This window comes from Papio anubis, chromosome X, assembly GCF_008728515.1.
Source record: "Papio anubis isolate 15944 chromosome X, Panubis1.0, whole genome shotgun sequence".
NCBI classification, from domain to species: Eukaryota; Metazoa; Chordata; class Mammalia; order Primates; family Cercopithecidae; genus Papio; species Papio anubis.
This window is the reverse complement of record NC_044996.1, coordinates 113,596,142-113,620,539: the sequence shown is the minus strand read 5'-3', so window position 1 is coordinate 113,620,539 and position 24,398 is coordinate 113,596,142. Positions and strand designations below refer to the sequence as shown.

Genomic DNA, 24,398 nt, shown 5'->3' with positions numbered 1-24,398 from the left:
AAATCCTAAATGTAAAGAAACTTGCTTTGTCTGGCCATGGTGGCCATGGCTGCCTCGGAAACAAAGGGTCTGAGGCCTTGCCATTCGGGTAGTTTGTTTTCTCTAGTCAAACTCTGAGCACACCTGTTAGAAAAATATGTAATATCCTCTGTGAACCTCAGTTTTGTCTGCTTGGTACTTCACGCTTATTGATGAAATGCAGCTAGCTGTGTAATGAAACCCAAATAAAAAAGGCTTTAAGGGCTGTGTTCTAATACATTGTTTATGCTGGAGTGAAAATTGACTGCACATTGCTTGGTTTGTGCAATTTACTCCCGAAATATTCCTATTCAGGAAATCCTGCAAATAGCAATATTCATCTTGAAAATCACCTGACAGAACCCTTAGCAAGCTGAGAAACATAATCAATGAGATCGTGATGTAGAGGGTGAAAATTAGGCGTAATCACAGCCCTTTCCCATCAGTCAGCCCACTAGAAGGCATGCTTTTGAATTTTGATTTTCAGATATACTCTCAGTTTAGACATAAAATATGTTGATTTCAGATTTCAGAAATGATAATTGAATGCTAAGATCCAGGGACCAGTTTAGAATTTCTATAAAGGGTCTTATGTTTTTAATCTTTGATGAATGCCTTCAATAATGAGCTAGAGGTATACTATTTATCTGACATAAGACTGACTACTGCTTTCCAAACTTTTTATTAAAATATGAGGTGTGGTAGGGCACATAATTTTATGTTAAGGCTTAGTGACTGAAATGCCTTCATCTTAATCACAGGGAGGGGTTTTTTTCCTCCCCTCTAGAATCACTTTCCTTGTGTGGTTTATAAATGAACATGACATGTGGCTCTGCTGGCTCTTCCTTATAGTATAAGGAACATAATTGTCCATAATGTCAAATCCATGTTGAAAACTACCAAAGGACTCAATTGTAGTGACTGATCATTAAAGTCCTTGAACACTGCATGCGTTCACACTGCTGTGAGTGTTGTCAAAGCAAAATTGCACTAGACAACAGGCAAGAAAGACTGTGTTCAAAACTTTTGCAACAGAGGAGAGAGATTGAACTCAATTCTGCTGAAACAAAAGGCAGGAAAACCTTTAAGTGCTGAGATTAGTTAGTGGGAAAGTACTAGATATCAGGAGGGAGGTTAGGCAATGTGCTTAGTTAGGTCATCTGTGTTTGCTGATTGGCACTTATCAAAGATAGATTCCTATCCTCCCAACAGAAGACTAGCAGATAGGGGTGCTGTCTTTTCGGATGATTCTATATCAAAGTGCTAGCTCCCAAGTCCTTGAGAAAGTTTATTCCTGAGGTATAAAAGTGGCAAGAGGCTAGGAGAATATTTATATCTCAAAAAAGTAGAGAAATAATTTATAAAGTTTTCTAGAGTAAATGCGCTAAGAAAAGGAAGGTCAGGTCTAAAGTCAGGAAGAAATTTGTCTCAAATGTAGTCAAGCTCATGGTATTTTTAAAGCTTTCTTTGTCAACTCTCCATTTAGTTCAGTTTTCCCATTGAAAAACTTAGGAACACTAGTTCATCTGGTTAATTTCAGCAGGTTTCTGTTGTTGAAGTACTAGCTGAACCAACTCTGAGACTTGGTAGTAATCAGACATTTCATGAAGGAGATTTCTATGAAAGTTAGAAAGAAGACAAAGATTACTGGTTGAACCAGACTGCAAACTCAGTTTTTTTTTTCAGATGATTTCTGTTGTTCTCTTATTATTATTATTATTATTATTATTATTATTATTATTATACTTTAAGTTCTAGGGTACATGTGCATAACGTGCAGGTTTGTTACATATGTATACTTGTGCCATGTTGCTGTGCTGCACCCATCAACTCGTCAGCACCCATCAACTGGTCATTTACATCAGGTATAACTCCCAGTGAAATCCCTCCCCCCTCCCCCCTCCCCATGATAGGCCCCGGTGTGTGATGTTCCCCTTCCCGAGTCCAAGTGATCTCATTGTTCAGTTCCCACCTATGAGTGAGAACATGCGGTGTTTGGTTTTCTGTTCTTGTGATAGTTTGCTAAGAATGATGGTTTCCAGCTGCATCCATGTCCCTACAAAGGACACAAACTCATCCTTTTTTATGGCTGCATAGTATCCCATGGTGTATATGTGCCACATTTTCTTAATCCAGTCTGTCACTGATGGACATTTGGGTTGATTCCAAGTCTTTGCTATTGTGAATAGTGCCTCAATGAACATACGTGTGCATGTGTCTTTATAGCAGCATGATTTCTAATCCTTTGGGTATATCCCCAGTAATGGGATGGCTGGGTCATATGGTACATCTAGTTCTAGATCCTTGAGGAATCGCCATACTGTTTTCCATAATGGTTGAACTAGTTTACAATCCCACCAACAGTGTAAAAGTGTTCCTATGTCTCCACATCCTCTCCAGCAGCTGTTGTTTCCTGACTTTTTAATGATTGCCATTCTAACTGGTGTGAGATGGTATCTCATTGTGGTTTTGATTTGCATTTCTCTGATGGCCAGTGATGATGAGCATTTTTTCATGTGTCTGTTGGCTGTATGCATGTCTTCTTTTGACAAATGTCTGTTCATATCCCTTGCCCACTTTTTGATGGGGTTGCTTGTTTTTTTCTTGTAAATTTGTTTGAGTTCTTTGTAGATTCTGGGTATTAGTCCTTTGTCAGATGAGTAGATTGCAAACATTTTCTCCCATTCTGTAGGTCGCCTGTTCAGTCTGATGGTAGTTCCTTTTGCTGTGCAGAAGCTCTTTAGTTTAATTAGATCCCATTTGTCAATTTTGGCTTTTGTTGCCATTGCTTTTGGTGTTGTAGTCATGAAGTCCTTGCCCATGCCTATGTCCTGAATGGTATTGCCTAGGTTTTCTTCTAGGCTTTTTATGGTATTAGGTCTAACATTTAAGTCTCTAATCCATCTTGAATTAATTTTCGTATAAGGAGTAAGGAAAGGATCCAGTTTCAGCTTTCTACTTATGGCTAGCCAATTTTCCCAGCACCATTTATTAAATAGGGAATCCTTTCCCCATTTCTTGTTTCTCTCAGGTTTGTCAAAGATCAGATGGCTGTAGATGTGTGGTATTATTTCTGAGGACTCTGTTCTGTTCCATTGGTCTATATCTCTGTTTTGGTACCAGTACCATGCTGTTTTGGTTACTGTAGCCTTGTAGTAGAGTTTGAAGTCAGGTAGCGTGATGCCTCCAGCTTTGTTCTTTTGACTTAGGATTGTCTTGGAGATGCGGGCTCTTTTTTGGTTCCATATGAACTTTAAAGCAGTTTTTTCCAATTCTGTGAAGAAACTCATTGGTAGCTTGATGGGGATGGCATTGGATCTATAAATTACCTTGGGCAGTATGGCCATTTTCACGATATTGATTCTTCCTATCCATGAGCATGGTATGTTCTTCCATTTGCTTGTGTCTTCTTTTATTTCACTGAGCAGTGGTTTGTAGTTCTCCTTGAAGAGGTCCTTTACATCCCTTGTAAGTTGGATTCCTAGGTATTTTATTCTCTTTGAAGCAATTGTGAATGGAAGTTCATTCATGATTTGGCTCTCTGTTTGTCTGTTACTGGTGTATAAGAATGCTTGTGATTTTTGCGCATTGATTTTGTATCCTGAGACTTTGCTGAAGTTGCTTATCAGCTTAAGGAGACTTTGGGCTGAGATGATGGGGTTTTCTAAATATACAATCATGTCATCTGCAAACAGAGACAATTTGACTTCTTCTTTTCCTAACTGAATACCCTTGATTTCTTTCTCTTGCCTGATTGCCCTAGCCAGAACTTCCAAAACTATGTTGAATAGGAGTGGTGAGAGAGGGCATCCCTGTCTTGTGCCAGTTTTCAAAGGGAATGCTTCCAGTTTATGCCTATTCAGTATGATATTGGCCATGGGTTTGTCTTAAATAGCTCTTATTATTTTGAGATGTGTTCCATATATACCGAATTTATTGAGAGTTTTTAGCATGAAGGGCTGTTGAATTTTGTCAAAGGTCTTTTCTGCATCTATTGAGATAATCATGTGGTTTTTGTCTTTGGTTCTGTTTATATGCTGGATTACGTTTATTGATTTGCGTACGTTGAACCAGCCGTGCATCCCAGGGATGAAGCCCACTTGATCATGGTGGATAAGCTTTTTGATGTGCTGCTGGATTCGGTTTGCCAGTATTTTATTGAGGATTTTTGCATCGATGTTCATCAGGGATATTGGTCTAAAATTCTCTTTTTTTTGTTGTGTCTCTGCCAGGCTTTGGTATCAGGATGATGTTGGCCTCATAAAATGAGTTAGGGAGGATTCCCTCTTTTTCTATTGATTGGAATAATTTCAGAAGGAATGGTACCAGCTCCTCCTTGTACCTCTGGTAGAATTCAGCTGTGAATCCATTTGGTCCTGGACTTTTTTTGGTTGGTAGGCTATTAATTATTGCCTCAATTTCAGAGCCTGCTATTGTTCTATTCAGGGATTCAGCTTCTTCCTGGTTTAGTCTTGGGAGAGTGTAAGTGTCCAGGAAATTATCCATTTCTTCTAGATTTTCTAGTTTATTTGCATAGCAGTGTTTATAGTGTTCTCTGATGGTAGTTTGTATTTCTGTGGGTCACATCTGACTCTATGCACTTAATTCTCAAATATGACATTCCAGTCAAAGCCTCAGTTATATATTTTTTCAATTATGTCTTGTCATATAAATGTATTTATTGAACCTATGCAAATAATTATATTGCCATGAAAATAAGAATACTTGGTAAGAATTTCTGAATTTTACAGGGATCAGGCAGGGATAAAAAAATTAATGTTTCATTCTGTTACAAAAGCATAATCTACTAAATTCTCATGAGTTATAGATAGCTTAAGAGAAAATGGAAAGGCATTTCTTATATTTAGCAAACAGAACATTAAACATGAGGAATATTCTAAATGAAAGCTATAATCAAATCCTTTATCATTTCATTCAGACCCACATAATTAATTCTTGTCCTGCTTGATCTTGAGTTAGTAGTTTCATGAACTCATCAGCTTCTTCACAAAGTTTCATAAATCCTGACTCTGTCCAATGGTAGAATCTCAAAGTTATTTAAGCAATGGCATCAGAAGTCTGTGTCCCAGAGTATCTGTCATAGTACTTCCTATGATTCTCAAAGATGGTCCTGTTTTACTGAAGATGACGCAATCTGACCTCTAACTGATTGTAAGAGCACCCAGGGAAGCATCAGCATAAACTAAAAACTATCTGTGGATGACAAAAGACTTAAAATGGCCATAATTAAAGATCTGATAAGAGTTCATTTGACAAGAAAATTTGGGTTTTTTTTTCCCTCGGTGACACGCCACATTTTAAAATAACAACTGGAGTTAGGACTGATGACATGATATTATTATCGGACAAAGTAGCACCATATCATGGACACCTAGAGCCCTAACAAAGTTCTAAGAATTTATTATAATTTTTCAAGTATTCATAGTAATAATAGTGGACCCACACGACTATAACCTACTGAAGGTTCAGCATTTCTTCTTGTCAAAGCTTTTTATGCAGCTCAACATACCAAATGAACCTACTTATTTTTAACATCCTTCATTTTACAAGGTGCAGGAACAAATCCTTTGTAATTTTTCAAATCAATCTGAGATAAAAGATTTTATTTAGGAATTGACTTGGGAAAAGCAAAATATCAAAGGTTGTAAACTGACAAAAGATTTGAATACTTGGCTAAATAGGATCATAGGTCACTATGAAAGAATGCATGGCTACCTATGTAACCAAGGTGACAATAAAAGATTTCAAAAATAAATATAGAAGGCCACGTGACTGTAAAAGTTTTTAGTTCTTTCCAAAGAGAAAACACTACTTTTTAGAAAAATTCAAGGACGTACAAAATCAACACAGGTACCTATTCTGATAAGAAATAGAATATTTGTTTCCTATACAGATTACCTAAAATATTTTTTTAAAAAACAAATTTTGCAATCTCTGATTAAGAGCAGACCAATAGAAAAGATGAAAATGTTAATTAGCTTGACTGAAGTAATTGTTTTGCAATGTTTGTGTGTGTGTGTGTGTGTGTGTATATATATCAAAATATGTTGTATGTTTAAATATATTCAATTTTATTTCAAAAGAGCAGACCAATAATCCAAAATATTTTATCATTTTTTAATGAAAATAAACTACAAGTCATTTTTGATCAATATACTGTTGATACTAAGAGTCATTTGTAAAAGTTGACATATAAATCCATTCCATTTTAGCCAGCATTGGCTACTGACATAAGACTCTCCTTCCACGAATCTTCTGCCATTTCCCATGTTCACTCAGATTTTGTCCTGTACCTTTGTCTTCCTCATTTTCACACAGTCTTTTTAATTTAGGACAAAGTTATTCTCTTTTTCCTTAGCAAAAACACATCCAACATACCTTGCATATTTTGCGTACAAAGTTGTTTCCCTTTGCCCTTAATGTTTCCGGAAGTTTTATTTACATATATTGATTATATTTTTAACCATTAGTAAGTCTTATGTTATAGAGAAAACTAGGAAGTAGTTAAGTGTGAACTGTTTGTCATATACAGTTCATATACATATAACAGTTTTAAGATTTTCTTTTGCCCTGATATGTAATTTATGGAGGCTCTGTTCTAAAATTTGAGTAAATGACTGAGGAGATACCTAGCGGCCATCTCAGTATCTCCAAATCCCATCTGAACATATACAGTATCCAGTCTGTTTCCAATTATCTTTTGCAACCTCAGGTGGTTGCTTCCAGAGTTTGAGTTTTCCAGAGCCCCCAGTAGTGGCAGGGAGCATAAAGCTTTAGAGACCATAGAGAGTTGAGAGACTGAAGTAGGAAGAGAAAGATCTGTCATGGATGGACAAAGAGATGGAGGAGATATGGGTTTGAAGAGGAATATGTTGAAGGATTTGAGGGAGCTAAAGGGAATATCAAAAGTAGTTAAAGGAAGAAGGAGGAATGGTGGTGATGGGAAGGAAGGGAGAGGTCTTAGATGAGCCAGCTTAGGGAGCACTTACATTTTCTGAATAGGCCGCTGAAGTTCATCTTTAGTAAAATCATACTAACAAGGAGAGAAGCCTAGTTAGTGCCATAGAGGTGAAGCATCTAATCAGCAGTAGTCTTCAGAGGAGGAGAAACAGAATAGTGAGAATGTCCCATGGAGGAAAGAGGCACCAAAGTAACAGCAACAACAAAAAAAGGAAACATGAATGAGGTCTATACAAACGAGATCTGTACAGAAAAAGATTTCTCTAAATACTGAAAATCTGAAGTTGAACCAAATGAGATTTCAATAAGAATTTTCCATGTTCTTAACCAATGGTGCCTTTCAAACAAAGAAGCCTGGGACTCTAGTCTCAAGAATATACTCAGATTATGGAGAATCAAAATCTGATGTTACCATGCTTCCACGAATGCATGGAAGCATTGATCTCTAGAGCACTGGGCAAGGAGTCACACTCACCAATGGATTCCCAATTAATCAGTCAGGAGTGTACTCAACATTCACAAAATTAGCTTTGCAAAGGTTAATGTCACTGAATTCACTTTAGAATGGATAATTCAAATTCAAATAGTAACTCCCTTAGATAGATGTGTACTAGCTCAAGTTCACCTGTTATCTGATTTCATTTGAAAAAAAAAAATTAAAGGTGGTGTTTGGGAGGTAAGGAACAAGGAAGAGACCTTTAGAAAATAGTTTCAGTGTTTTATATTGGATATGAAAATATCAGTGGAATGTGTCCTGAAAAACATTGGATGACAGTTATTGGACAAAAAGACAAATTATTCCCTTTTACCATGCAACTAAACAGATTTATTGAATGTTTTTCTCCTGAGTTTAGGTTGCCTCTGGGCAAGAGTATAATTCTGGCTTGATAATACCTTGAAGCTTGCTTGTTTAAGTTTGTAGATAATTTCATCTATTAGTGAATTAGGCATCTGCTTTTCTTTATTAAAACTGGGTACCATAATCTTCCTCTTACTTTTTGTTCTTTCTACTCAACTCCAGAAACCATTGCTGAGTTGAAGTAGAATAATAAGGGAAAAGAAAAAAAAGGACTAAGTTTGAATCCCAGCGCTGATATTTACTGGCTTTAAGACATTGCTTAACTCACTTACCCTTTTTAACCTGACCTTCTTCTTCACTGAAAATGAAAAATTGAGTCAATTTCCCTGGGACTCTATTACATAAGGCAAAACTAAGGTGGGAACACATTTCCTAAGGCATAGAAAAAGATGGTCAATGGGACCTTTCTTTTTGTATCAGGAGTTATGGTAAGAGACACTAACAATAAACATTAGGCTTTCAGCCAGGCACGGTAGCTCACATCTGTAATCCTAGGACTTTGGGAGGCCGAGGCAGGTGGATTGCCTGAGCTTGGGAGTTTGAGATCAGCCTAGGCAACATGGCAAAACCCCATCTCTAATAAAAATAGAAAAAAATAGCCAGGCGTGGTGGCACGCACCTGTAGTCCCAGCTACTCAGGAGGCTGAGGCATGAGAATCGCTTTAACCCAGGAGGTAGAGGTTGCAGTGAGCCAAGATCACACCACTGCACTCCAGCATGGGGAACAGAGTGAGACTCCATTAAAAAAAAAAAAAAAAAAAAAAAAAAGGCTTTCAAAATGCCCCTACTTTCGAAAGTAGCAAGTTGCTACCAGAAAAACACTCCAAAAAAGAGAGTAGATGGTCATGAGATTTTCATCATTCACCAACCTAACTTGCCCATATAAGGAAAAGACTAAACTTGAGAAGAGTTTTTTGAATTGAGAATTCCTGGAACAGATCATTCAAATAGGACTAACACTTTGCTGGACATGAGAAAACTCCCATGACTTTTACTGTTTCCTTTCTTAGGAGGGAAGGGAGAAGAGTGCTTTTCCTCTTTGCCAAGCCAAGGAAGAAGGCTTCAAAGAACCTCTATTATAGTGATATTCAGACCATTCTATCTATAAAAAATAAAAATATTTTAGAAAATTGAATATCTGCTTGCACATTTTAAGGTGACATCTATTTTCTGCCCTTGGATTATAGTAAATATTGACATTTTAAAAGTGTTATAGTACAGTTTTGAATGTATCCCCTGGAATCCAAACACCATTGCAATATAATGTCTACCATCATATCCTTAAAAATACATGAAAAAGCTCATATTTAATAAATAGAAGTTTTATATTATTCCTTTTTATTTAAATCATATTTTCCTTCAACTTCCCCAAAGAATTGTATTCTAATGCGATACATGTTTTTGCTATAAAGTTTTTTATTAACCATTCTATCATAAATCTTTATAATAATTATATTTATGTGGACTTAAATTTAATTTTTAAAAACAATTTCCTCTGACTACAAGGTTCTATTTTTTTTTTTTTTTTTTTTTTTTTTTTTTTTTTTTGATACAGAGTCTCGCTCTGTCACCCAGGCTGGAGTGCAGTGGCTGGATCTCAGCTCACTGCAAGCTCCGCCTCCCAGGTTCACGCCATTCTCCTGCCTCAGCCTCCTGAGTAGCTGGGACTACAGGCGCCCGGCTAGTTTTTTGTATTTTTTAGTAGAGACGGGGTTTCACCGTGTTCACCAAGATGGTCTCGATCACCTGACCTCGTGATCCGCCCGTCTCGGCCTCCCAAAGTGCTGGGATTACAGGCTTGAGCCACTGCTCCCGGCCAATGGTTCTAAGTATTTTTAAAAGTCTTTAGATTGAGTAGTATTTAAAGTATTAATAATAAATACACTTAGTAATAACCAAGTAACCTAAATATATGTACCTTTTGATAAATAATTATTAAACATACTCAGTGGATATTTATTGAAAATGAATCTATTATAAGATGGATAGGTATTTGATGGTACCTTGAGTGAAGAAGGATTCCAGTAGCCAGTATTTTGAATTGTACTTTTATTTGGCATAAATGTATCTTGACTACGATGCACCAGTGGGATTGGTCAGAGAGGTGTGCTTTTGTTTGTAAAGCTGAAGAAAGTCTATCATTAACCAATGAAGTGCCTACCATAGGAACAAACACAGTCAAATTTCTTATAGAAGCCAAAAATCTGGAAACTGATTCCATAAACACCATCTCTACCCACACATCCCTAGGAAAGTCTGTGTGCACCTCCAGGGACATACCCCAGAAGACTGCCACACTAGGAGAGATGATAATTCTATGAGAAGGAGAGAAGGACAGTTTAGTCCCTGACTGGACACTTGTTCAGCTGCCAAAACACTGTCAAGTTCATCTCACCTCAGTCCATGCCTTTAAGCATTGCCCAGTTACTCATTCCAGCAATATGCATATCACACTGTTGACTCAGGCTGAACTTCATAGTGTCTAAAATCCCCAATTTTTTCCTCATATGTGCTGTTTCTAGGTGTCATTTCCCTACCATGCCCTTGTGTCATCAATGTTTTGGAATTAGATACAAGGCTGTCAACCCCTTCCATGGCCTTACTTAGGTTTATCCACTGAGTCCCTGAACCTTAGTTTCAGTGCATTTCATTTCCTGATCCAGTCCTGACCAAGGCAGAAAACACGTAAGAAACCTACTGCCACTATGAGGAACTAGCCTTGCCCTTGCTGCCCTGGGACTGGTTTCTCGCTCACTTCTAGTGACTCCAGTTCCTATCTTTCAGGGAAAGCAGTCTACTTCTACCGACTGCTTCTTCTACATTAATAATAGCCCGCTACTCCCCTACCACTCACTCTGCTGCCATCCCAGAAAGAAATTCTCACTTTAACTCCCAAATACTTGACTGAAGATTTAATAAATTTGTCAACCCATCAATCCAGTTGATAGTAGAGATAAAGAGAAGGGAGTCTTTGGGTACTGATACTATCATCCGATGTACAGCAGTCTCTTAAAGTTTATTTTCAACTTTCAGATTTGATATGTATGCCTTCTATTACTTCATCTATGTTGTGGAAAAAATCTCAGGCTGCATCCTAAAACAGAGATCTATAGCACATCACTGGAGTCTTCCCTCCATTTTGACATTAATTTCTTTTGGCTATAATTTTTAAATTAGTTACCAAACTCTTAGTGCTTTATTTCCTACCCAGTTCATACTGTTTCATTTCGTCAACAAACATACATTTGGAGATTTTATCAAATGTATTGCTGAAATATACATGAAATTTATTCGGACGCATCCCTGATCAACCTCTCTAGGTAAACCAATGAAATTTCTACTCAGTTAACAAGTTATTGATTACAAAGTCCTACTACGTTAAAGTGACTCTCACTCTAAATTTGCTTAGAGTGGAGTGGATGTATAAATACGCCTTAGTGTACTAAATGCAATCAATGTGGAAACATTTACAATGCAGTGTAGTGAGTGCACTTATAAGGTATCATAATAGCTCAAAAGGGCAATTCCAAACCAAGCCAGTGTACTGCTCAGTGCACAAGTACTAGATTGTGGTTCCTCAGCATCAACTACAAAGTTCTTAGAAATGCAAATATTTGGGCTTCTCCACAGACATACTGAATCAAAATTGATAGGGATGAAACCCAGGAATCTATGTTTTAACAAGTCCTCCAGAAGATACTTGAGCAACCTCCTGGAGGGCATTATGCCTAAACTGCATCTTTAAAACATGAGCAATTGATAGAGTGAAATGTGTGTGTAGGAAAGGAAAAGGATTCCAGAGAGAAGAGGCAACAAGAGCAGAGATATGGAGGTGATTAATGGCATGAAGTATGGGAAAAACAACAAATTCAGTGATGCTGAAATGTAGCTTATTTTGAGAAGGCTCGGTTGCCACTTCAAGAAGCTTAGACATTATCTTTGACAGAAGTGAACACCACTAAAGAGTGATGACTGGCAAACTCCTATATTTGAGGAGCACAGGACCTAAAGCAGAGAATAATTGGGAGGCTACTGATGTAGCTGAGGAGCAAAATGATCCTGGATTAGGACTTCGGTAGTAGGGATGAAGGAGGAAGAGATGATTTTAAAAACTGTTTTTCAAATTGTTGCTAGTGACCCATGTAAGGCTTTTGTATTGGTTTGAACCCCAAGAGCCAGCCAACAAACATGAGGCGGTGTGAAGCAACATGCTGTGTGTGTGTGTGTGTGTGTGTGCTTTTTTTTTTTTTTTAGACGGAGTCTCTTTCTGTCGCCCAGGCTGGAGTGCAGTGGTGGGATCTCGGCTCACTGCAAGCTCCGCCTCCCGGGTTTATGCCATTGTCCTGCCTCAGCCTCTCGAGTAGCTGAGACTACAGGCGCCCGCCTCCTCGCCCAACTGTTTTTTTTTTTTTTCGTATTTTTAGTAGAGACCGGGTTTCACCATGTTAGACAGGATGGTCTCGATCTCCTGACTTCGTGATCCGCCCGCCTTGGCCTCCCAAAGTGCTGGGATTACAGGTATGAGCCACCACGCCCGGCCGCAACATGCTGTTTTAATGAGCGCCTGGGTGCAGGCGGGCTGAGGCCTAAAATGGTGTCAGCCCCAAGTGAGGACGGGACAAAGGTTTTACAGTCTCCTGTAAACAAGAAGTCTCCTAGCCTGAGGTAACTGCTGCGTTGTACCTGGATGGCCTCTTTCTGGATCTTCAGAGGTACTTGTCTTCTGGCCGGCTCTCTTTCCTGCTTCTGCCATCTTGTGTGTGCACGCTGCTGACACAAGTAGCCTTATGCCTTAGGACTGGGCCTGAGAAAGGAGTAATTCATCTCCTTAAGTTTTCAGGCCCCGGGGAGAATCTTACAACCCATTGATGAGTTATGAAATCAATTTAATGGGTAAATTAAAATAGAATAAGATAGCATAGGGTATCAAAGAATATAATGCTGATTATTACATTGTGTTACATGTGGTATGGTTAACTGTTGTTTTCATTTATATGATATTTCATTTTTGTTTCTAATTTTAAGATAGTCTGCACAGTTTTATAGAAAATGAGTTAATTAGTAATCTATCCGTGATGCCATACTGAGTTAATTATTACAAAGTTGGGGGTAAATTTATCCCCGTATAACAAACTTTAAAAATAATATAAATAAGCCAGGCGCAATGGCTCACACCTGTATTCCCAGCACTTTGGGAGGCCGAGGTAGGTGGATCATGAGGTTAGGAGTTTGAGACCAGCCTGGCCAAGATGATGAAACCCCGTCTCTACTAAAAAAACAAAAATTAGCCGGGCGTGGTGGCGAGTGCCTCTAATCCCAGCTACTCAGGTGGCTGAGGCAGGAGAATCCCTTGAACCCGGGAGGCAGAGGTTGCAGTGAGCCGAGATCGCACCACTGCACTCTAGACTGGGTGACAGAGCAAGACTCCATCTTTAATAATAATAATAGTAGGCTGGGCGCGGTGGCTCAAGCCTGTAATCCCAGCACTTTGGGAGGCCGAGACGGGCCGGATCATGAGGTCAGGAGATCGAGACCATCCTGGCTAACACGGTGAAACCCCGTCTCTACTAAACAACAACAACAACAACAAAAACTAGCCGGGCGAGGTGGCGGGCGCCTGTAGTCCCAGCTATTCGGGAGGCTGAGGCAGGAGAATGGCATAAACTCGGGAAGCGGAGCTGGCAGTGAGCTGAGATCCGGCCACTGCACTCCAGCCTGGGCGACAGAGCGAGACTCCATCTCAAATAATAATAATAATAATAATAATAATAGTAATAATAATAATTTTATTATTTGTTGAATTGATGCTTTCTTCCAGTACAAAATTCAAAAACATTGAAATCCTATGTTGCATTGTTGTCTTTCAGTCACCCGGTTTCTCTCCGCATGTGCTGCCAAGGTTTTCAGTTTCCTGGGTAGCATTCCAAGAATAGGGTGTGTGTGTGTGTGTGTGTGTGTGTGTGTGTGTGTGTATTATTTTCTTCTCTTGTCCTCTTAAAATAAAGCCAGCTGTTAGAATACTATAAATACTGTTTCTGCATCCTTCAAAAGAGGATTCTTTTGAAGCCCTCTTCCTTGACTTGGTAGGGCAGAAGGAAAAGCACTCTTCTCTCTTTCATAAGAAAGGAAAGAGTAAAATGCCTTTGCGTGTGTGTGTGTGTAGCACTCTTCTCCCTCCCTCATAAGAAAGGGAAGAGCAAAATGCTTGTGTTTATATATATATATATATATATATATACACACACACACACTGGTGATTATTTTTCTGTATTAGTAAATAACTTTCTCTCTTTTTTTTATACAGTTGTATACTATTCTATTCTAAGGATATACCGTAAATCACTTAAGCAGCACTCCAATTAGTGAGCCTTTAGTTTGTTTCAACTTTTGGCTAAGATATGAAAATGTATAACTTTGTGCACATCATTTTACGCGTTGCAAATATATCTATGTGATAAATTCCTAGCCATCGAATGGCTGGGTCAAACTGGCATTTATCTTGTTAGTAAATTTAACCAAATTGCTCTTCATAGAACATCTCGTCAGTATTAGGAAAGGTTTCTTTTCCCCACACCTTTGCCCACTCAGTGTATCATCAACCTTTTTGATCTTCTAAACAAGCAAAATGACATCTGTCATTTTAATTTGAATTCTTTATTCTTTTTGTGAGTGAATTTGAATTTTTTCATGTGTTGCAGAATCATTTTTATTTCCTTTCTATGCACTGTTTGCTACATTTTTTGTGTGTGTGCCAATTTTCTCTTTTGGGTTATTGGTCTCTTTCTTACTAAGGCAAATATAGTTTACAACTTGAAGTAAAAACATGGTTTTCTACAATAAAGGTTTTAATGAATGTTTTCTACGACAGATTCTAGTCTTAAGGTTATAACCTGAAAACATCAAAACTAACGTTTGAATTGCATAGGAATGGTATTTGCTCTTCTTAGCCATCGATCCCTGACAGAAGTTCAACATGATGACAAATTGTAGCACAAGTAGAGATTTAAACAATTTTAATTAATATATAAATATTTGCTTTCATTTTCTTATTTATCTAACAATACATTGATGGCCAGAACAGGGTTTGTCTTTGCAAAGAGCCTGTATCAACTGACACCCGTTCTTTCAAAATTCATTACCTAAAGAAGGTTTGTGGCTTCTCTTTGCATTGCATTTTCTAGCCAAATCTGAGATAACTATCTGGAAGCTTAACATTTTATTCCCACACTTATTTTTCCTTGTGAAAATCAAAAGTGCACTTTCCCAGTCTTCATGAGTAGCCACAATGGTTTGCCATTTGACTTGCCAGTTGTATTAGCGTACTGAGATGTAATTTATCTGCATCAAAAGACTTAATTCTCAGCAGCTGGGGACTTTCTAATCTCTTTACCCATCTTGGACACCAGTTCCCTCTCACTGCTATTTGTTTTATTCTTTGCAGTCAGAATATCATTCCTCTTGACATACAAGAAACAAACCCAATAGAAATTAAAAGGTTCCAATTTCTGTTTTCCATTCACCGATATTATACCATTTTCTCCTAAAGCAGTTCTACTCTCTCCTAGATCATTCTCTTGCTTGAAATAAACCTTAAAAAGTCATTTTTTCACCCTAAATATTTTTATACTTTCTTGAAATAATGCTTTTACTGCATATTAGAATTGTAGTTTTTACTTAGCAGTCCTTCACTGCTCCCTTAGAAGGAAATTTAGATAATACTTTGGAGGAAGTTATGAGAGAACATCAGAAGCCATGCTATCAGTTTTTTAAACATACTCTAAAGAATACTCTGCTCTGCCCATGGATATCATTCATCTCTTTCTGATTCTGTGTGGAGGAGAAAAATGGGAACACTTCCAATCTTTTTCAAACAACCTCTGCTTACGTGGATGAATGGGCCACCTGGTTTACTAACTGTAATGCCCAGGGGATGGCTTTGATTGGCAGACAGAATGTGGTGCAGAAACAATGGAAGTTAAATGAGGAAGGTTTAGACTTGCAAGTTACCTCCCTTGGTGGCACTGACTGTTGGTAGAAAATAACACGTTGGGATTTCAGATACATTCAGACATGCTGTGTACTTACAATCTGCAATACTTAAAGCAACACAGTTCTTCTAATCATAACTTTTTAAAAAATTTGGCCACCTTTCTCCATTGTCTCATAAAGCTATATTCATGAAGCCATTTATTCACAAGGTTGTATCATGTAAAGATAAATGTTATATCCATAAGTATGTAAATGAATTAAAATCTGGGAGGCTAACGCTTATCCATTCCTTGTTCTACTATATCCTATCTAGAGCCATGCTTCTTAAAATTTAATGTGAAACTGATATTTCTGGTCTGTGGAACCACAGTTTGAGAAACACTGTCATAGATTCTTAAGTAGATAAATTTTTACGCATACAATAAATATGCAGGAGAAGTTAAATGGGTATGTCTTGGAGTCAAATATTGCTTCTCAGCATGACAGCTTCTTCATTTATTTCTCAATGATCCTCATAACCCTTTCCCATACTGGGCAGTGAGAAAAAATTACCTCATTCTGAAATAGTGATTTCACCAGTCTCTTTTTATGGGTTGGGACCTCATGGATAATGACCAGTCTTTTAGATTTCCTTGCTCTCCTTCTGCTCCTCTCCGAAATGGCAGCTGGGTTGACAGATGAGGAAACATTATAAATGACCTAAGATCTCAATGCAGGTACTTGCAGTCTCCTCTGACCCTCTGCTCTCTGGAACAATGCCACTTGTCTGCCTGATAAGTCTCTACGCTGCTGACCTGGTGCCTCTGAGCTTGTATTTTCATCAGGAAAGATGGTGCTCTGCTAACTAAACTATGTTAGTTACTAAAGGGATTCTTAAATCTCTGAGTTACGGCTGAAGAACACTTAAAATTCTAAATGTGTAATTATGATACCTCTAAAAACAAGTGTGATTATCATTATGTGTAAGGATGTCTTCCAGAAAGTTGGAGCAACATGAAGCCACTTGTTACATTTTCATCTAGTGGGGGAGGGAGTAAACTTGGTGTTTCCAGGTAGAATACTCTATCAGGTGCTGGGAGGAAAAACGAAAGCAACATAAATTGTGGCCATAATCTTTGTTACTTTATTTTCCAATGGGGAGAAAAAGACAAATATATATATATATTTGTCAAAACTGAACAGATGTTATTTGGACATTATACTGTGTATGCCATTATAACTATAATATATATATATATAATATATATATAAATTATTGAACACTAAAAAGAACACTTCAAGAGGTATCTATTTTAAATAAAGCTATTTCACTCTTCAGTTACCACCTCAAGAACTCATACCGATTTAAACTTCCACTCATATTTGAGAGTTGAGAAAAATTACCAAATGATAATAATATGATTATCATCTAAAAAATAATTTAAAGATGCATGTCTCTAACAAAACTATGTAACATTCTGAAGGGTTTTAAATAATACTTCATATATTCAAATTCAGAATAAACTTAGGTGTTATCAATATGAAAATATATCATGAAGTAAAATGATTCTCTCCAAAGAAGATGTAATCATCCAAACTTTATGCATTGAATTTACTACTTAGAAATGCCATAGCAATATGTCCTCTTGAATATACAATTCTATATACTGAGATTTGACTTATTATATTAAGTTCTACATCACTGAAGAGTATATTGTAATTAACAAATACAATTCTATGTTATAGAAGTACCCCTATCATCTACTAGGCAAAATTAGCTGATGTTACTATGCATTTTTTTATCAGCTGTACTCAACTTAGAATAACTTTGTATTCCAAATACTTCAGAACTGCCATGTTCCTACTGTTTTCCTATTCATATCATTTTTTTCCCTCTATTCCTCCTGACCCTCTTTTGAGCAATAGTGTCAGTGTGATTAGACTCATGCATTCACATACCGAATGAATGAATCAGTATGTGATTCATGATATATAAAATATAAATACCTTATATATTTTATATATCATATATATGATATATGTATCTGTGCATATAGGGGATATCAAACAATTCTATATATATCTGACATATATTTTGAAAAAGAAACACCTTAGGGCTAAGTTAACTGTTTAAATTATTATTTAGTGTAAATGCATTCAGTTTGCTCTGTAATTTTGAAATAACACATATAAAAAAGTAGAATTTGCATGTTTAATACATCTGAAGATACAGTTTCCAAATTCTGAACACTTTGGTGACCCCCTTGACATAATGAATATTTGGTATAATGAATATATGTTACTGAACATAGCAGAGCACAAATAATACAGTTAATGAAAACATCCACAATTATTTAAATTAGACTATTTTAAGAAAAGTTTTAATTTTAACATTAAACAGCTTAAAATCATTTATAATAATTGATTATGTAACATGCTGGTCATTAAAATGAGATTGGTACTCTGTCACCCAGGCTGGAGTACAGTGCTGTGGTCTCAGCTCACTGCAACCTCTGCCTCCCGGGTTCAAGGGATTCTCCTGCCTCAGTCTCCCAAGTAGCTAGGATTACTGGTGCCTGCCACCACGCCCGGCTAATTTTTGTATTTTTAGTAGAGTCAGAGTTTCACCATGTTGACCAGGCTGGTCTCAAACTCCTGACCTCAAGTGATCCGTCAGCCTCAGCATCCGAAAGTTATGGGATTACAGGCGTGAGCCACCATGCCCGACCAAGATTGGTATTCTTGACATTAATAATTTTGGTAAACATTAAGAAGGCAAAACATAGAAGCACTCACAATAATGTATAGGATCCAATTAAAATTCTCCTTATTGAAACATGAAACTACAATGCCATGTGTACATACTTTTAATTTTTAAGATGTTTTTGAAGGAACTTTTGTGAATGACAAGTAGAAAAAATGTGGATAGATAGCATCTCTGTCTTCAAAATTATTTGATGAAATAGGTGATAAGAAACACAAAAATTAATAATTCATGTGACCTTTATTACAATACATCTTCTGATATTAGCATAGTAATAAGTATTAGTGATTTACATAATTGGATAGATAACACAAATACAAATTATGCACACACACACACATACATACACCTCCTATGCTTCACTCAAAACTGAACAGATGTTATTTCGACATTGTACCATGTATGCCATTGTAACTAAAGTCAGATTTGTTAGAGACGGTATTGTTATTTTATTATCTTTAATATCTTCAATGAGTCCATTATGAATAGTGGCATTAACTTTGCTTATGACTAGCTTAAATAGAACTTTGGACTCCATAAAAGTAAGAACAAAGATTCTTAATGGCTTTAGAATACAGAAGTCATCTGGTAAAAGTATTCTTGATTTTAATAGAAACAAAACAATCAATGTGCTTGTTAGATTAACAATGAATAATCAGATTGTCCCAGTTTTTCACTAATGTAAACAATGCTGAAACAACATTCTTTGTAGTCCTCCTCAGATAGACATATGAGAACACCTAGAAGTGGAATTGTTACCTCATTAGAGTATTCACATCTTTAATTTTATTATATATTGCAAATTGCTTTTCCACCAGCAGCAAGAAGTGGCTGGAATTTATTATTTTAATTCGCATATCCCTGGTTGAACACATTTTCAAGTTTGTTGGGCAGATTTTTCCTTCTGTGAGTTGACTCTTCATATATTTACCCCAGTTTTCCATTGGATTGTTTACTTTCTCTTACCGATTAATATGAATTCTCTGTATATTCTAGATTCTAGTAGAGTTCTAGATTATATGCACCTAATATATAACTCTACAATTCCTTATCCAAAATCTTATCAATGACTTTTCAGGAGAATGGTGAAAATGGCCACTCAGTGGAATATATGGAAATCATGAGTTATAAGCGTATAAAGGCTAAGTGCGACAGGCTAAAGACCTGGTATCCCAGATGAAGACTGACATTGAGTAAACCAGGAATTGGCTTTATTACATGTATCATTTTCCTTGATTTCAGAAACCCATATATTTGCTGTTTTCTGTACATGTTTAAGAAGAGTATTCAGAAGAGAGAATGCAGATATATTGTTGCTGTTTTTTTAAAAAAAACAACAACAAAAACAATACGAGTGTAATTCAGTTACCCATTTGATTGCTTAAGTTTATAAGTTATGGTAGCACTTAGAGTTGTTTTACATAATGACTATAATTTTGGTACAGAACCTAATAGTAAAAACAAAACATCTTTAATTTTATTTAAAGTGCATGTCAGTCATGAAGTCAGAATTGAATTGCTCTTTTCTTTGCTTTTAATGAAAATTAGCCTAATTGCTGTTTTATCTTTAAAAAGAAACTTCTACTGTTTAATAACAGATTTAAGTAAATATTCTATTAAGACTTAAAGAACCATGTCCAATTACTATATGGATAATAACTTAGAGATGCTCTATATTGGTTTAAAATAATGCAAATATCACTGGCCACTATTCAGAGATATGTCAAAATCAATTTTCTTTAATATGTGCCTTTCTAGTCCTTAGATCTACTGTATTCCCTAATCCTTTTGGGATATATAATCCAGAGATATTAGGACCAATTCAGCCAGAAACTGAAACATGCCATGATAGTTCAGAGTTCATCAGAACCACACTCAAGTGAATGTTGAGACATAGTGTGATAAAAGTGCATCTGAAAGAGTATATGAACAGATGACATTGCATGCAATATTATATATAAGAGAAAGGAAGGAAAGATATTCATATCATGTCATATTGATTCATGTACACTGAAAATACAGACTGTGAACAGACATTCTTTCATTTGTTCCTTCATGTATTCAATAATAGAATACTTCTCAACCACAGATGATTCCAGGGGAATTTGGCAATTGCTGGAGATATTTTTGGTTGTCACACATGGGGGAGGAGAAAGTGCTACTGGCATCTTGTGCATAGTGACCAGGCATGCTGCAAAACACCCTACAGTACACAGGGTAGCTCCCGACAAGAAAGAATTATCCAGTCCCAAATGGCAATAGGGCTGAAGCTGAGAAACCCTGATTTAAACTCACATTACATCCTAATCGAAACTACTTTGTTCCGTTCTGAGCCATAGGATTCATCAAATAAAACCTGTTTTTACTGGCACAATATTTAAATCCAGAGACCCAGTAGTATAGTAATTATGTATGCAGAATTTGCCTCCGAAAGACTAGGGTTCAAATTTCAGATTCACCATATGTTAGCTTGTGCCCTAGGCAAGTTTCTGACCTTTCATGACTCTAGTTTTTTAATATGAAAAAATGATAATAGTATTGCTGAGAGGCTCTGCAATGAAGATTGAGATTAATTAAGATGATTTATGTTAAGTGCATAGCAAAGTGTTTGCACTTAGTCAGTTTTCAACAAATGGTAGCAGTTAGTATTACCTTTACATATACTAAATCATTTCATCCTGACCTGCTATGAAAAGCCTGGTCACTTTCCATATTTTACTGTTTTTAAGATACCATTGATTAGAGTATGCATCGTTATTTTTCACCAAGAAAAATGTGCTGCCAATTTAGACTATGACATGCTATCATTTATAAAACGTGTCCCAATTTCAGAGCAACCAACCTGTTGAAATAAAATGTGAGTCTTATAATTGATTACTGTAAAACACAACAGTAAGTCTTCTTTGATTAGGTGCAACTGAACAATACTATGACTGACCATATTCAGTATCAAAGTCACTTAGAAGGATACAGGAATATAGCTTAGCAGGAAGGCAGCATCAGGTATCTCTCTTTAGTAGGATGAGTATGCGTAGCAATATCTGAAGCACCCAGAGAGCTATCCAAGAGCTATTCACTTTGCAGCACCTGTCCACTCTCACATGGCATCTCAGGTGCACAGGAAGGAAACAAATGAAGATGCTGGGTCAACCCTGGCCTAGAAGCCTTATGCATCCCAGAGGCCAATGCCTTGTAACATAGTTTCCAAGGTCCTCAAAAAGGACATGCTTAGTTACAAGAATGGTTGTACTTGGAGATGCCCCGAAATTATGGTTTTCCATTAGGCATTTATAGTTCATATATGGAACACCTAACCAAGGTGTAATTTACCAGTCTCGATCATTTTTTTTTTTTAATCTGAAGCAATGTTGCCTGCTCACGCATTTGACATTCCAACTTTATCAGTTTTCTAGGGAGAAGGAAGCTAGAAAGTTGATTGAAGGACAAATTCTCATGCAGATGGACAAAGAGTGTTTTTAACCCTTTACTCACAATAATATCTGTTAGTTTCATTTATTTAATATTTAAAGATACTGAAAGTTAGAGCAGTGAAATGACTTGCCCCCAACTCGGGCCAATAAGCCTAGAACCCAGGTGTTCTTATTTCTGGACTGATTATTTCCAACACTGCTGTAATGTCCTAAAGCAAGAGTCAGCAAACTATGGTCCAAGGGCCAAATTTAGCCCTGCACCTATTTTCATAAATAAAATGTTATTGGAACACAACCACATTTATTTGTTCATGTATTGGACCTGACTACTTTCATGCCACATTGGCAGAATTTGGGTTTGATCCACAAAGTCTAAAATATTTACTATATGGTGTTTTATAGAAAATGTTTGCTAACCTCTCTTCTAAAGTATAATTATAAATTGGCCGGGTGCAATGGCTCACACCCGTAATCCCAGCACTTTGGGAGGCCGAAATGAGTGGTTCACTTGAGGCCAGGAGTTCGCGACCAGCCTGGCCAACATGGCAAAACCCCATCTCTACTAAAAACACAAAAATTAGCCAGGCTTGGTGGTGCATGCCTGTAATCTCAGCTACTCCGGAGGCTGAGGCACAAGAATCGCTTGAGCTGGGGAGGCAGAGGTTGCAGTGAGCCGAGATCACGCCACTGCACTCCAGCCTGGGTGACAGAGTGAGACTGTGTCAAAATAATAAATAAATAAACAAATAAATTGTAATTATAAATTGTTTAACTCTTTCTATGAATCTATATAAGGAGTTAAAAGAAAAGCATTTGTTTCTAATGTTTGATTATTAAAAATACCCATGTATTTTTTATTTTATTTTTAATTGACAAATAATAATTATATGTATTTATGAGGTACAATGTGATGTTTTGATATATATTTACTTTGTGGAATAATTATGCATACTTGAAGGATTTTAGAGCCACAAAGCCTGAACCTAACCATTTCTCTACATGAGTGGTTGGCCAACTTTTTTCTTTAAAAGGCCAGATAGAAAATATTTCAGTCAACTTTTGAGGCTTTGTGGGCCATTTGGTCTCTGTTGCAAATAGTCAATTCATGCTAGGATTGGAACCTAGATAACCAGACTCAAGAGCCCATACTCTTCACCAGTAAGGACTTAGGAAGGCAGCAAGACCTGGGAGTACCAGTTTAAATGAATGTTCTTTTAAGCAGTGTCCTGTGCTGCTATTAAACCAGACCAGAACTTTGGCCCTTAGTTAAGAACTGTATGTATAAAGTTTTCCAAAATAGGGGCTTCAGGTTTTCACAAAGTCCTTCCATCCAAACAACGCAGATTTTACCCCCTTAAGAATCTGTTCTTAACTACCATCTGTTCTCTGCATTCCTAAAGTCTAATCTTAATACAGCAGCCAGAATGATCTATTTAAAAATAAGTCAGATCACATCACTCCTTTGCTGAAAACCCTCCTATGGTTCCTAATCTCACTCAGAATAACAGTCAAAATCCTTCCAAAGATGCAGGACCTATCCTACTCCATCCCCAACTCTATGGCTATCATTCCTACTACCCTCCTCTTGTTCATTCGATTCCACTCACCCTGGTGTCCTTGTTTTTTTAATTGAACCTACACATACACTCCTGCCCCAGGGCCTTTGCACTTGCTGTCTCTGCACAGATTGTTCTTTCCTGAGATAGCTGCTTGAATCGTTCCCTCACTTCCTTCAGATCTTTATTTAAATACCACCTACTCAGTGAGGCTTTCCCTGCAGGCACTTTCGAAACTCTCCACATCCCACCTCCCTTTGCCCCATACATAAGTCTCTTATTCCCATCCAATGCTTTAAATTTTGTTCTTTAGCACTTTTCACTCTTCAAAGCACCGTAATTTCTCTTTTACTATACATTATCACCATTAGAATGTAAGTTTTATGAGGACACAGAAAGTCTGTCTGTTTTATTCACTGTTACATATCTAGTACCTCAAACAATGTTTAGCACATAATAAGTAATTGGTCAATATTCACGAAATGACTCAAGTGATTTTTTTGGAAGTGTTTTGGTGATATTTCATTTGTCAAAAGAATTCTGCCAAAAAAACTTTGAAACCCCCACTTTAAGGTGGAGAGCTTCCATAGAGGCTTCTGGATGTTACTTGATGGTCACACCTGTGTCCACTCTTTCACTGGCCTTGAACATTTCGAGTATGCAGCTTAGCTTATATCTTCACAGTTCACAACACTTGCCAGTTTGAAAATCAATACTGCATTATGCTTTGTATATTCGGACAGATTATTTTTGAAATCCATAAATCTCTAAGTCTTTTTTTAAGTCTCCCTTTGGTGAGCTGCCCTTGATTAGTTCAAAAT

General features: G+C 37.0%; 1 protein-coding gene across 1 annotated transcript in view; it reads right to left on the bottom strand.

Moving 5' to 3' along the window:
• Positions 1–24,398, bottom strand: part of DMD (dystrophin) — a 2,174,064-nt gene that overhangs the window by 762,446 nt on the left and 1,387,220 nt on the right. The window contains exons 51-52 of the mRNA XM_031660704.1: positions 10,149–10,173; positions 2,596–2,610 (exon numbers count right to left, since the gene is read on the bottom strand). Of these exons, the coding sequence (XP_031516564.1) occupies positions 2,596–2,610; positions 10,149–10,173 (40 nt within the window). The remainder of the gene's footprint in view (positions 1–2,595; positions 2,611–10,148; positions 10,174–24,398) is intronic.